Consider the following 15000-nt stretch of genomic DNA (forward strand, 5'->3'; position numbering starts at 1 on the left):
CAGTAGACTGGTCTGGGCCTGGGAGGCAGTTCTGCTCTGCTCTGCTCTGTTCTATTCTATTCTATTCTGCTCTGTTCTATTCTGCTCTGTTCTATTCTGCTCTGTTCTATTCTGCTCTGCTCTGCTCTGCTCTGCTCTGTTCTGTTCTATTCTATTCTGCTCTGTTCTATTCTGCTCTGCTCTGCTCTGTTCTGTTCTATTCTATTCTGCTCTGTTCTATTCTGCTCTGGTCTGTTCTATTGTGCTCTGTTCTTTTCTGCTCTATTCTTCTCTGTTCTATTCTGCTCTGTTCTGCTCTATTCAAATCTGCAAATCAAATCAAATTTTATTCTGTCTCTGCTCTGCTCTGTTCTGTTCTATTCTATTCTGCTCTGTCTGTTCTGTTCTATTCAATTCTGATCTGTTCTGTTCTAATTCTATTCTGCTACTGTTTATTCTGTAAGGGGATCCGAACATGTACTGTTGAATGAGTGATGGTACAGAGCAGCATCTGTTCTGTTCTATTCTATTCTGCTCTGGTCTGTTCAAAGTAAACTCTGTCATAGTTAAAGTGGCTATTCTTCTCTGTTCTATTCTGCTCTGTTCTGCTCTATTCTGCTATGTTCTGCTTTGGTCTGCTCTGTTCTGAAGGTTTTTATCTAATGGACACTGCACAACTGAGAAGACCATTGGTTATAATGTACTAGAACTCGAATCACATTCCTTACAGGCTACAATAAGAATGGATGGTGTGTGTGATGAACTGTAGTCTGTATGTACATACATACGTATGTACAGAGATGGAACCACAAACTCATAACTTCAGGTTCCCAGGGAAACAGTGATTGTCGCTAAGAGGACTATCCTGGTTAAATAAAGCTGAACCAACTTCCCACAGTATGTTGTGTTGGGGAAAAGGAAGAAACTTTAGAGCTCCTGATTGGCATCATCCAACAACACCTCTAGCCTTTAGATGTTATCGCCTTCAAAACAGATGAGGTGAAACCGAGGAGGTGAGGGAAATCACTTGAGCTGCTATTGTAACGTCAACGGTTAAGAAGCTGAGTAGCTGACCCTGTGTCCCTGGCCATGAAGGCTTACTGTTAGCCTGGGCCTCATCCATCAAATTAGGGCTGGGATCCAGCAGATATTAGCCACAAAGCCCTCTGAAACCGCAGCTCTTCCTGCTGTAAAATCACTGGGATCCTCCCTCACAAGGACAGCTTTATGTTCGGCAAAGGCTAACATTATGCTAACGTTATGAAACGGCCAGGGGTGAAGGCAGAATTGGTAGCTGGATTAGAGCCTAATTGAATTGACCTGTTCATAACATCAGCCGATAAGTACGGAGGGGGGAGAGGGGCTGAGTGCAGGTACTATAAAGTCTCGAATGATTAGGTCATGCATCTAGCGATTGTTTCTCTCGCTCTCTGTCTCTCGTTTTTTTCTCATTTGGAGAGCAGCCACCGATGTCCCCATCAATGACAGCACACCTCACCACATTACACTGAAACCCAGGGCAGCGAGAGCTTCCCTGCTCGGCTTGGAGGTGTTTGGATATTGTAATGGGCTCGGTGTGAAGTTTTGAGGTTGTGATGATGTGCTCTGTTGTGATGTTGTGGGCTGCGATGTTGTGGGGTGTGATGTTGTGGGGTGTGATGTTGTGATGTTGTGGGGTGTGATGTTGTGGGGTGTGATTTTGTGACGTTGTGGGGTGTGATTTTGTGATGTTGTGGGGTGTGATGTTGTGATGTTGTGGGGTATGATGTTGTGATGTTGTGGGGTGTGATTTTGTGATGTTGTGGGGTGTGATGTTGTGATGTGTGATGTTGTGATGTTGTGGGGTGTGATGTTGTGATGTTGTGGGGTGTGATGTTGTGATGTTGTGGATGATGTGTGATGTTGTGATGTTGTGGGGTGTGATGTTGTGATGTTGTGGGGTGTGATGTTTGTGGTGTTGTTGTGATGATGTTGTGATGTTGTGGGGTGTGATGTTGTGATGTTGTGGGGTGTGATGTTGTGATGTTGTGGGGTGTGATGTTGTGATGTTGTGGGGTGTGATTGTTGTGATGATGTGGGGTGTGATGTTGTGATGTTGTGGGGTGTGATGTTGTGATGTTGTGGGGTGTGATGTTGTGATGTTGTGGGGTTTGATTTTGTGATGTTGTGGGGTGTGATGTTGTGATGTTGTGGGGTTTGATTTTGTGATGTTGTGGTGCAGTTGTTTAGTGTGGTTGGGTTTGATTGATGATTACCTACGGTAATAAACATGAACACATCCAAAACTTTCCAATACTGAATTGAGCAAAAATTCACACACCGGTATACCCTTTTTACACTACGGAGCTGTGATGAACTGGCCTGGTTACACATTCATCATAAAAGGGTTTAACTGAGTGTTGACCAGACTACGGACACACCTGCTGGGCTGGGGCCCCTGGAGCCTCCTTCCTGGGGCTGCGTAGGGCGGTTGCGGTTCTTGTTGCGCTTGTTGGTGGAGCGGGCGGTGCGGATGTGCACCTCGCTGACTTTAAAGAAGGCCACCATGAAGGGTTGCTTCTCCAGCCCTCCGTCACGCCCCACTAGTCCCGCCTCCTTGGAGCTGATGCTCCGCCCTGTTCCACAGAAGAGAGGAGTCGTCAATCACTTGGACAATACTGAATGTGCTACAGTTTACTAAACATAGCCTACAAGGGAGAGTATCATACACCCTATTGATATATTCTGGTGAAATAATTCTGCATTTGTCCTTTGATGGATGTTTTGTGTCCATTACGTATCAAATAGTTGACTATCAAACATATCAACCTTTCCATTTCAGCATTGTGACAAGCCTAAAAAAATCCCCACTGTTCAGTATCCACTATTGTTTTCATTTCAAGATGAAAATTCTAAAGTTAGTTAGCATGTTTCCAAAGTTAGCTGTTAGCATGTTTGCAAAGTTAGCTGTTAGCATGTTTCCAAAGTTAGCTGTTAGCATGTTTCCAAAGTTAGCTGTTAGCATGTTTGCAGAGTTAGCCGTTAGCAACATATTTCTAATGTTAGCTGTTAGCATGGTGCTCACCGCTGCTGGTCTCCACTCTGATCTGGAGGCCCAGGTTGTAGTGAGGACTCATCACCCACAAGTTACTGGTGGCCAGGATGTCAAACTCCAGCCAGCCCTCCTCGGCTGCCCACAGCCTGCGAGACTCCAGCAAGAACAGGTCCGCCTCCCTGGGGGCACAGTCACAACAAGCAGCCATGACTGAGGGCCAGCAGCTTTCCCATCTTTACAGAAGTATACATTAAACACTGGTACTCTACCATAACAGATACTGTAGTATATGTCAGTAAGACTTTCATGTTTTCTTACAGCCTACATTTGGCACGAAACACCATGAAGATGATCCCTCTCTAATCCTTATACTGTATGAACCTACACTGAGTGGACAAAACATTAAGAACACCAGTTTTATTTCATGACAGACTGACCAGGTGAATCCAGGTGAAAGCTATGACCCCTTATTGATGTCACTTGTTAAATCCACATCAATCAGTGTAGATTAAGGGGAGGAGACTGGTTAAAAATATATATATTTAAGCCTTGAGACAATTGATTGCGTATGTGTGCCATTCAGTGGGTGAACGGGCAAGACAAAATATTTAAGTGCCTTTGAATCAGGCATGGTATTAGGTGCCAAGTGCACCAGTTTGTGTCAAGAACTGCAACGCTGCTGGGTTCGTAACATCACCCCACCACCACTCCCCTCCACGACCTTACCCTCCCCTCCCTATAACTGTAGCTCGTTCTCAGGTGGAAAAGACAACCACAACCCGAGTCAGTGAGACAGTGAGTGAGTGAGTCAGTGAGTGAGTGAGTCAGTGAGTCAGTGAGTGAGTGAGTGAGTCAGTGAGTGAGTGAGTGAGTGAGTGAGTGAGTGAGTGAGTGAGTCAGTGAGTCAGTGAGTCAGTGAGTGAGTGAGTGAGAGTGAGTGAGTGAGTCAGTGAGTCAGTGAGTCCGTGAGTCAGTGAGTGAGTGAGTCAGTGTGTGAGAGAGAGACAGAGAGAGATTGATCCCGTCCCCATTACTGTAATGACACAGCATGAGTCCGCTGGCCCCTCCCCGGGATGCAGATCAAAGCCCCACAATCACCCAGGTGTTCCGAGAATGCCCCTGCAGTCCTGCATCGGCAGCCCCTCGTTATTTATCGTTAATGAGAGAGTTTTTGAGGGCTTCCATATGAGGCCGTTCCCAGTGCCCCCTCCCCAGGCCGTTCCTAGTGCCCCCCTCAGGTAGTTCACACGTTGGGCGCAGCTTGGGTTCTGTGGGCCGGTACTGAGTCATTCTGAATCGAGGCAGACATTTTAACACCCGTGTACCAGCAGGGGGTCCATCCGAGTGCCGTATAGGGGGCCGTGGCACTAAAGCCCTACTGTAAAGCCTCTAATTGACTGCTTAAATGAACTGGAATAACGTCATAGGTCATACATCAACGTTTGGTGTTTTTTTGTTCCAATAAATCTCCTTTGCTGGGCCTGTCAAATTTAGGTTGTTAAAAATGCAGCATATCTGGCTGTTGTTTCGATGGCTTGTTCTGTTCTAACATACATTTAGCTTGAGACTGGTGAGAAGACTTGTAAACAACACAGTTCTCAAGAACACCATGTTAATTGGGTACTGAAAGATTGGGTGTTTTTGAGACATGATATGGAACTACACTACCAGTCAAAAGTTTGGACACACCTACTCATTGAAGGGTTATTCTTTATTTTTTACTATTTTCTACATTGTAGAATAATAGTGAAGACATCAAATCTATGAAATAACACATATGGAATCATGTAGTAACCAAAAAAGTATTAAACAAATCAAAATATATTTTATATTTGAGATTCTTCAAAGTAGCCACCCTTGGCCTTGATGACAGCTTTGCGCACTCTTGACATTCTCTCAACCAGCTTCACCTGGAATGCTTTTCCAACAGTCTTGAAGGAGTTCCCACATATGCTGAGCACTTGTTGGCTGCTTTTCCTTCACTCTGCGGCCATTTTCATCCCAAACCATCTCAATTGGGATGAGGTCGGGTGATCATGGAGGCCAGGTCATCTGATGCAGCACTCCATTACTCTCCTTCTTGGTCAAATAGCCCTTACACAGCCTGGAGGTGTGTTGGTCATTGTCCTGTTGAAAAACAAATAATAGTCCCACTAAGCGCAAACCATATGGGATGGAGTATCGCTGCAGAATACTGTGGTAGCCATGCTGGTGTGCCTTGTATTCAAAATAAATCACAGTCTCACGAGCAAAACACCCCCACACCACCTCCTCCATGCTTCACGGTGGGAACCACACATGTGGAGATCATCCCTTCACCTACTCTGCATCTCACAAAGACAAGGCTTTGGTTGGAACCAAAAATCTCTAATTTGGTCTCATCAGACCAAAGGACAGATTTCCACGGGTCAAATATACATTGCTCGTGTTTCTTGGGACACAATGACAGATTTGTACCTTGTCAGCTCAGGGATTCAATCCAGCAACCTTTTGGTTACTGGCCCAATGCTCGAACCTAATCAAATCAAATTGTATTGGTCACATACACATGGTTAGCAGATGTTAATGCGAGTGTAGCGAAATGCATGTGCTTCTAGTTCTGACAGTTCAGTAATATCTAACAAGTAATCTAACAATTCCTCAACAACTACCTAATACACAAAAATCTGAGTGAATGAAAATATGTACATATAAATATATGGATGAGCGATGGCTGAGCGACATATGCAAGCTTCAATATATGACCACTAGGCTACCTGCCGAGTGGTTATATGGTAATGTTATTTGGTAAGGAAACAAACACATAGTGCCAAAGAAACCACCTCAATCAAGTGAATACTGCAGTACAAAACGCAACAGCTAATTCTGCAGCCTATTACTATCGCCGAGGGTTCTAACAGAAGCCAGTAAACAAGGAGAACCCAGAGGTTGTAGACTCTCTACTGACTTCGGATTTTAGAGGCAAGTTTTACATGACTTCAAGAATAACTACCAGAAACTTTACTCTCGCAAATGTATCCTTGTACATGGATTTTGTTTTTTGCCTATCTTGTAGCTTTTATGAAACTTCAGAAGGTGTATTTAGGTAATTATGTACAGTTGCACCTCTGTTCAGCCCTGCTTGCTAGCTTTCCATACCCTGTGTACTTATTAAAGATTGGGAGCTATAATCAAAGCAATTACAACCTCCAAGACTTGAACCACTTACAAATGAATCTGTTTGTCAGCAAATGTGTTTTGCAAGCTGCACAAGTACTTAGGATTTGCAAGCACAAAGCACAAAGCGATGTTCTCGGATAGCCCACAAACCAAGCTATAATTTGCCTAAAGGTAAACATCCTCCTACAATAATACAGTAATTGGATATATATGGCCCCTTTAATCTCCAAATATCTCGCAAAATAAAAGTCTTTGCCTGCGGGCAGCAGAGCACAAACCGCCTATCGTGAAGAGAATGTGGCAGACAAGATCCTCATGATATAGACATAGATATAGACATAGATATAGACATAGAAACGCTTTCACGAAAACAAGAATCCAGCAAAAAAAAATTTTTAAATAGCAATTGTCTTTATGATTTTAATTGAATTGAGGTATTACAGACTTGTAAATTACCAGAAACATATACAGCAAACGTAAGAATACTGTTTTCAAAATATCATGACCATCCAGCGATTTTATTGTCTGTTGTATCCGAGTGGGATGTCTCTCCCAGCAGAAACCATGTAAATGCTTACCGTGTTTTGGTGCTGGGACTCTAAATTCAGGCTATTTTGGTAAGGCAATGTGGTCATGTCTCATTCTAGAGAAAATACATGGCAGAAAACCAGAGTTACGCTACCGTGTAATCAATGTCTGGAGAAGTACATGTAGCTAAGACTTTCCTCTGTATACATTATCCCTCATCTCGACAAGCTCAGGACTGAGTCGAAGGACGGAGTAGCAGTATACATTATCCCTCATCTCGACAAGCTCAGGACTGTCTAGGAGGACGGAGTAGCAGTATACATTATCCCTCATCTCAACAAGCTCAGGACTGTCTAGGAGGACGGAGTAGCAGTATACATTATCCCTCATCTCGACAAGCTCAGGACTGAGTCGGAGGACGGAGTAGCAGTATATATTATCCCTCATCTCGACAAACTCAGGACTGAGTCGGAGGACGGAGTAGCAGTATACATTATCCCTCATCTCGACAAGCTCAGGACTGTCTAGGAGGACGGAGTAGCAGTATACATTATCCCTCATCTCAACAAGCTCAGGACTGTCTAGGAGGACGGAGTAGCAGTATACATTATCCCTCATCTCAACAAGCTCAGGACTGAGTCGGAGGACGGAGTAGCAGTATATATTATCCCTCATCTCGACAAACTCAGGACTGAGTCGGAGGACGGAGTAGCAGTATACATTATCCCTCATCTCGACAAGCTCGGGACTGAGTCAGAGGACGGAGTAGCAGTATACATTATCCCTCATCTCAACAAGCTCAGGACTGAGTCGGAGGACGGAGTAGCAGTATATATTATCCCTCATCTCGACAAACTCAGGACTGAGTCGGAGGACGGAGTAGCAGTATACATTATCCCTCATCTCGACAAGCTCAGGACTGAGTCGGAGGATGGAGTAGCAGTATATATTATCCCTCATCTCGACAAGCTGAACCATATCTTCCGAGTGTTAGATCACTGAGAGAATCTGAACCATATCATCCCAGTGTTAGATCACTGAGAGAATCTGAACCATATCATCCTAGTGTTAGATCACTGGGAGAATCTGAACCATATCATCCCAGTGTTAGAACACTGAGAGAATCTGAACCATATCATCCCAGTGTTAGATCACTGGGAGAATCTGAACCATATCTTCCCAGTGTTAGATCACTGGGAGAATCTGAACCATATCTTCCCAGTGTTAGATCACTGGGAGAATCTGAACCATATCTTCCCAGTGTTAGATCATTGGGAGAATCTGAACCATGTGGAAAGCTGAGAGGATTCCAGAGTTCTGTCTTTGTTCTATATATGATTCTATGGAGGATTCTGCCTCAGCGGCACTCACATATACTATACATCTATATATCAATCAATCACATTTTATTTGTCACCTGCCCTGAATAAAACAGGTGTAGACTTTGCCGTGAAATGCTTACTAACAGGCCCTTTCCCATAAATGCAGAGTTAAAAAGTAAGAAAATGAGGTACAAAGAACATATATGTAATAAAGAAAATAGTAACACAATATATATATATACCTCAAATTCACAACATTACAAAAAAAGTGTGTTGACTCTTTTCGTCAAACATCTCATTCCAAAATCATGGGCATTAATATGGTTCCCCTTTTGCTGCTATAACAGCCTCCACTCTTCTGGGTAGGCTTTCCACTAGATGTTGGAACACTGCTCCGGGGACTTCAGCCACAAAAGCATTAGTATGGTCGGACACTGATTTTGGACGATTAGGCCTGGCTCGCAGTCTACGTTCCAATTCATCCGAAAGGTGTTTGATGGGGTTGAGGTCAGGGCTCTGTGCAAGGCCAGTTCTTCAACAACGATCTCGACAAACCATTTCTGTGTGGACCTCTCTTTGTGCACGGGGGCATTGTCATGCTGAAACAGGAAAGGGCCTTCCCCAAACTGTTGCCACAAAGTTGGAAGCACAGAATCGTCTAGAATATCATCATATGCAGCGTTAATGGACAAGTGTTTATTTCTGTATTTCATGGTTGCAACATGCTGAAAATTGTCCACAGTGTTCCTATCATCTAATTTAAACAGTACTGTAACATTTTTTTACTTACAGAATGTATCAAACATGATTTAGACCTTGTTTATGGAAAAGTGTTTATTTCTATTTTTCAAGGAAGCAACTTGCTGAATATTGTCCACAGTGTTCCTTTTGTCTAGTTTAAGATTCCTCTTCACTGGAACTTAGGGGCCCGAACCATGAAAAACAGCCCCAGACCATTATTCCTCCTCCACCAAACTTTACAGTTGGCACTATTCATTGGTGCAGGTAGCATTCTCCTGGCATCCACCAAGCCCAGATTCGCCCATTGCACTGACAGATGGTGAAGCGTGATTAGTCACTCCAGAGAACGCGTTTCCACTGCTCCAGGGTCCAATGGCAGCGAGCTTTACACCACTCCAGCCGACGCTTGGCATTGCACATGTTGATCTTAGGCTTGTGTGCAGCTGCTCGGCTACCCATTTTATGAAGCTCCAGATGAACAATTATTACGCTGACATTGCTTCCCAGAGTCAGTTTGGAACTCGGTAGTGAGTGTTGCAACCGAGGACAGACTATTTGAAAGCGCTACACGCTTCAGCACTCGGCGGTCCCGTTCTGTGAGCTTGTGTGGCCTGCCACTTCACGACTGAGCCGTTGTTGCTCCTAGACGTTTCCACTTCAAAATAACAGCACTTACAGTTGACCCGGGAAATACATTCGATGAACTGACTTGTTGGAAAGGTGGCATCCTATGACGGTGCCACGTTGAAAGTCACTGAGCTCTTCAGTTAGGCCATTCTATTGCCAATGTTTGTCAATTGATATTGCATGGCTTAATGCTCGATGTTATACACCTGACATAGCCAAATCCACTCATTTGAAGGGGTTTCTACATGTATATGTAGTGTATATACCATTAATGTGATAGCATGACGTCAACACTATAAAGCAGTACAACAAGCTAGCCCTGATATAAACCCATGTATATAGCAATAGCAAGCAGCAAGCTATTTAACTGTGAAAAGGGCCAGATGAGATTATTCTATTGTCATCAGATTGACATATAAGGACTGGACTGTGTGTGTGCAGTGTGTCTTACCTGTTGGGGTGCTCCTGCATCACTTGGTAGACGCTGAGCAGGAGGGTCTCGTTGATGACGACTTGGTTCGCACACTCCTTGTAGAGGCGTAACTCGGAGGCTGTGACGGCCTCACCCTCGGGGATCTGGGACAGGTTGAACTTGAACTCTTTGTGGTGCATTCTGTGAGGCGACAGCTCTCTGTCATACTCCACTGGCAAACACACAGGGCAGAGACATAAGTTAGAGCCATACATGCGTACTGTACATCAGATTACTATGTGTATGTACAACATCGTTGGGTAGAACTTGCTGAGACGCGCAACAGTCAAAACCAAATAATTTAAATGAACAAGAGAGATACCTGACCGCAGGATGACTTTTGATGTTTCTTGTATCCCTACGCACCCATTCATTTACAATGTACAATTAGGTTACAATGTTCAATTAGTTTACAATTAGTTTACAATGTACAATTAGTTTACAATGTACAATTAGTTTACAATGTACAATTAGTTTACCATTAGTTTATGATGTACAATTTGTTTACAATGTACAATTAGTTTACAATGTACAATTAGTTTACAATGTACAATTAGTTTACATAGAGGCATAGTGTTGTGTTTCGTCCTTCAAGGTCTGCGGATATAAACCCGTGTTTTTATTTAATTTTGAGTCGTCTAGTTAATGAGGCCACACACAGGATGTACTGTGGGATGTTAGCATGGAGCTCAGCTAGCATAACAAACAGGCTTCGACCTGAAGAGGCCTCACAAGGATAGACGTTAATAGTAAAAATGACTTCCGCCTGCTATGCTGTACATGCAGTTAGTCACTTAGACGTTCTATGTATTCCTATGCAGTTAAGTGATTGATGGATATCTCATTCACAGACAACACTGAGGTTCCACCATAAAAAGAGTTTCAAAGCATCACATTTAGACTAATAGGGTTGTGGCTGACTGTTTCCTTAAATAAATCCCCTGTTATTGTCTGCAGTGAAAGCCAATGATTTCAGAGCTATAAACTCGGTCTGTGTGTTCTAACGACCACTTCAGAGGCTACAAATGACAAAAACCAACTATTACCTCCCCACACAGCTTCCCTCTTTCAATTGCAACATGCGTTGCAATAATAATGTGTTCCCCAAGGAAATGGTTCCCATTTCGCTCGGAGACGTCCCCACAATAAAGCCACTTTCCCTACAGTTCAATACAACACACAGAGAGAGAGAGAGAGAGAGAGAGACAGAGAGAGACAGAGACAGAGAGAGACAGAGAGAGAGACAGAAATAGAGAGAGAGTGAGAGAGACAGAGAGAGACAGAGAGAGAGAGAGAGACAGAAATAGAGAGAGAGAGAGAGAGACAGAGAGAGAGAGAGAGAGAGAGAGAGAGACAGAGAGAGAGAGAGAGAGAGAGAGAGAGAGAGAGAGAGAGAGAGAGAGAGAGAGAGAGAGAGAGAGAGAGAGAGAGGGAAGAGAGAGAGAGAAAAAGAGAGGAAGATAGAGGGAAAGAGTTGAGAGGGGAGGGGGAGGGGAGAGAGGGGGTTAGAGAGAAAGGTTGAGGGGAGGGAGAGAGAGAGAGGGGGGGGGGAGAGAAAGAGAGAAAGGTTGAGGGGGAGGGAGTAGGAGAGAGAGAGGAGGAAGCAATAACCAGAGTGTGCCCCCTCCAGCTTTCCTGCCTCTAACCATGCTCAATCACACAAACACACACACTTTCTCTCACCACACACACTGTCACCAATTCACCATCACCCTCTAGTTCCCAGGGCTAGATTCACTGGCTGTGTGTGTTCTGCCACATCAGTACAAGGCCAGCCGGATGCCTCAGTCTTGATGGAGGATCCTGTTCCAGTCTTCCGCTCTGAACAGATTTCCATGCAGCAATCCCGTGTGAGATTCAGACGTAGAGCCCACACTTCACCTCCGCCACGCCAGCCCTCCCCAACTAATCTGAGCAGTAAATGAAATGGTAGAGCAGGGATTTGGAGGGAGGGGAGGGGAGGGCTATGGGAGGGGTTCAGTACTATAGTATAAAGATATTTCCCTGTTTGATCAATTACAATAGCTTCACTCCTAGAGACATTACATTAGGGAGTCCCCCCCCCTGCCCGCCCCGCCATCTCCTTACCCCCTGTCCCTCCCTGCATATGTGTTCCCAATTAGGGAGGAGATCCACTTTGGAGGGTCTCATGGGGAGTAGAGGACAGTACGCTGTGGGACCCCCGTTCCCATCTCACTACTGAGGCTTTCACTGACTGACTAATCCTGAACAATACGGCACTGGTCAGACAGCAGTACAGCTACGAAGACGAGCAGCACCCTGGAGATGATGACACTCTTCTTTAAGTTTAGGGTTTACCAGAGATCATCCCTTTAGAGATTAACATCCTCCCTCCACACAATCACCTTCACTATTTACCAGAGATCATCCCTTTAGAGATTAACATCCTCCCTCCACACAATCGCCTTCAGTATTTACCTGAGGTCAACCACTTCAATACACGCGCACACATAAAGTACACACATACACATACATAAAAATACAAGCACACGCACACCCCCAGCACAGCGGGGCTCATCGCAGCCCTCAGCCTCGTCCCAGATCACACCACGGAGGATAAGGGAGTGTGGTTCTAGATCACACCACGGAGGATAAGGGAGTGTGGTTCTAGATCACACCACGGAGGATAAGGGAGTGTGGTTCTAGATCACACCACGGAGGATAAGGGAGTGTGGTTCTAGATCACACCACGGAGGATAAGGGAGTGTGGTTCTAGATCACACCACGGAGGATAAGGGAGTGGGGTTCTAGATCACACCCCGGAGGATAAGAGAGTGTGGTTCTAGATCACACCACGGAGGATAAGGGAGTGTGGTTCTAGATCACACCACGGAGGATAAGGGAGTGTGGTTCTAGATCACACCACGGAGGATAAGGGAGTGTGGTTCTAGATCACACCACGGAGGATAAGGGAGTGTGGTTCTAGATCACACCACGGAGGATAAGGGAGTGTGGTTCTAGATCACACCACGGAGGATAAGGGAGTGTGGTTCTAGATCACACCACGGAGGATAAGGGAGTGTGGTTCTAGATCACACCACGGATGATAAGGGAGTGTGGTTCTAGATCACACCACGGAGGATAAGGGAGTGTGGTTCTAGATCACACCACGGAGGATAAGGGAGTGTGGTTGTAGATCACACCATGGATGATAAGGGAGTGTGGTTCTAGATCACACCACGGAGGATAAGGGAGTGTGGTTGTAGATCACACCATGGATGATAGGGGGGTCGATGACGAGGATAAGGATGTGCCTCATTTCACCTGAGGTTCCGTCTGCAGCCAGCCAGGACTCACAATCCCAAAGCCCACAGCAGTAGACCTCTTCCCCCACTAACACACCCGTTCCCCCACTAACACACATGTTCCCCCACTAACACACATGTTCCCCCACTAACACACATGTTCCCCCACTAACACACCCGTTCCCCCACTAACACACCCGTTCCCCCACTAACACACATGTTCCCCACTAACACACATGTTCCCCACTAACACACATGTTCCCCCACTAACACACATGTTCCTCCACTAACACACATGTTCCCCACTAACACACATGTTCCCCACTAACACACATGTTCCCCACTAACACACCCCTCCCCCCACTAACACACCCCGTCTCCCACTAACACACCTCTTCCCCCACTAACACACCTCTTCCCCCACTAACACACCTCTTCCACACCTCTTCCTCCACTAATACACCTCTTCCCCCACTAATACACCTCTTCCCCCACTAACACACCTCTTCCCCCACTAACACACCTCTTCCCCCACTAACACACCTCTTCCCCCACTAACACACATGTTCCCCCACTAACACACATGTTCCCCCACTAACACACATGTTCCCCCCCCACTAACACACCCATGTTCCCCACTAACACACCCCCACTAACACACCATGTTCCCCCACTAACACACATGTTCCCCACTAACACACATGTTCCCCACTAACACACATGTTCCCCCCCACTAACACACCCTCCCCCACTAACACACCCCGTCTCCCACTAACACACCTCTTCCCCCACTAACACACCTCTTCCCCCACTAACACACCTCTTCCCCCACTAACACACCTCTTCCCCCACTAACACACCTCTTCCCCCACTAACACACCTCTTCCTCCACTAATACACCTCTTCCCCCACTAATACACCTCTTCCCCCACTAACACACCTCTTCCCCCACTAACACACCTCTTCCCCCACTAACACACCTCTTCCCCCACTAACACACCCCTTCCCCCACTAACACACCTCTTCCCCCACTAACACACCTCTTCCCCCACTAACACACCTCTTCCCCCACTAATACACCTCTTCCCCCACTAATACACCTCTTCCCCCACTAACACACCTTTCCCCCACTCACACACCTCTTCCCCCACTAACACACCTCTTCCCCCACTAACACACCTCTTCCCCCACTAACACACCTCTTCCCCCACTAACACCCCACTAACACACCTCTTCCCCCACTAATACACCTCTTCCCCCACTAATACACCTCTTCCCCCACTAATACACCTCTTCCCCCACTCCCCCACTAACACACCTCTTCCCCCACTAACACACCTCTTCCCCCCCACACCCCTTCACTAACACAACTCTTCCCCCACCTCTTCCCCACACACCTCTTCCCCCACTCACACACCTCTTCCCCACCCACTAACACACCTCTTCCCCCCCACTCACACACCTCTTCCCCCACTAACACACCTCTTCCCCCACTAACACACCTCTTCCCCCACTCCCCCACACACCACTAACACACCTCTTCCCCCACTAATACACCTCTTCCCCCACTAACACACCTCTTCCTCCACTCACACACCTCTTCCCCCACTAACACACCTCTTCCCCCACTAACACACCTCTTCCCCCACTAATACACCTCTTCCCCCACTAATACACCTCTTCCCCCACTCACACACCTCTTCCCCCACTAACACACCTCTTCCCCCACTTAACACACCTCTTCCCCCACTAACACACCTCTTCCCCCACTAATACACCTCTTCCCCCACTAATACACCTCTTCCCCCACTAATCCCCCACACCTCTTCCCCCACTCACACACCTCTTCCCCCACTAACACACCTCTTCCCC

At 46.0% G+C, this 15000-nt stretch overlaps 1 protein-coding gene across 1 annotated transcript in view; it reads right to left on the minus strand.

Moving 5' to 3' along the window:
• LOC123990287 (bone morphogenetic protein 7-like) overlaps positions 1-15000 on the minus strand; it is a 59909-nt gene that overhangs the window by 11723 nt on the left and 33186 nt on the right. Inside the window, exons 2-4 of the mRNA XM_046290876.1 lie at positions 9842-10034; positions 3044-3192; positions 2400-2594 (exon numbers count right to left, since the gene is read on the minus strand). Coding sequence (XP_046146832.1) covers positions 2400-2594; positions 3044-3192; positions 9842-10034 — 537 coding nt within the window. The remainder of the gene's footprint in view (positions 1-2399; positions 2595-3043; positions 3193-9841; positions 10035-15000) is intronic.

The sequence above is a fragment of the Oncorhynchus gorbuscha genome, linkage group LG12, assembly GCF_021184085.1.
Source record: "Oncorhynchus gorbuscha isolate QuinsamMale2020 ecotype Even-year linkage group LG12, OgorEven_v1.0, whole genome shotgun sequence".
NCBI lineage: Eukaryota > Metazoa > Chordata > Actinopteri > Salmoniformes > Salmonidae > Oncorhynchus > Oncorhynchus gorbuscha.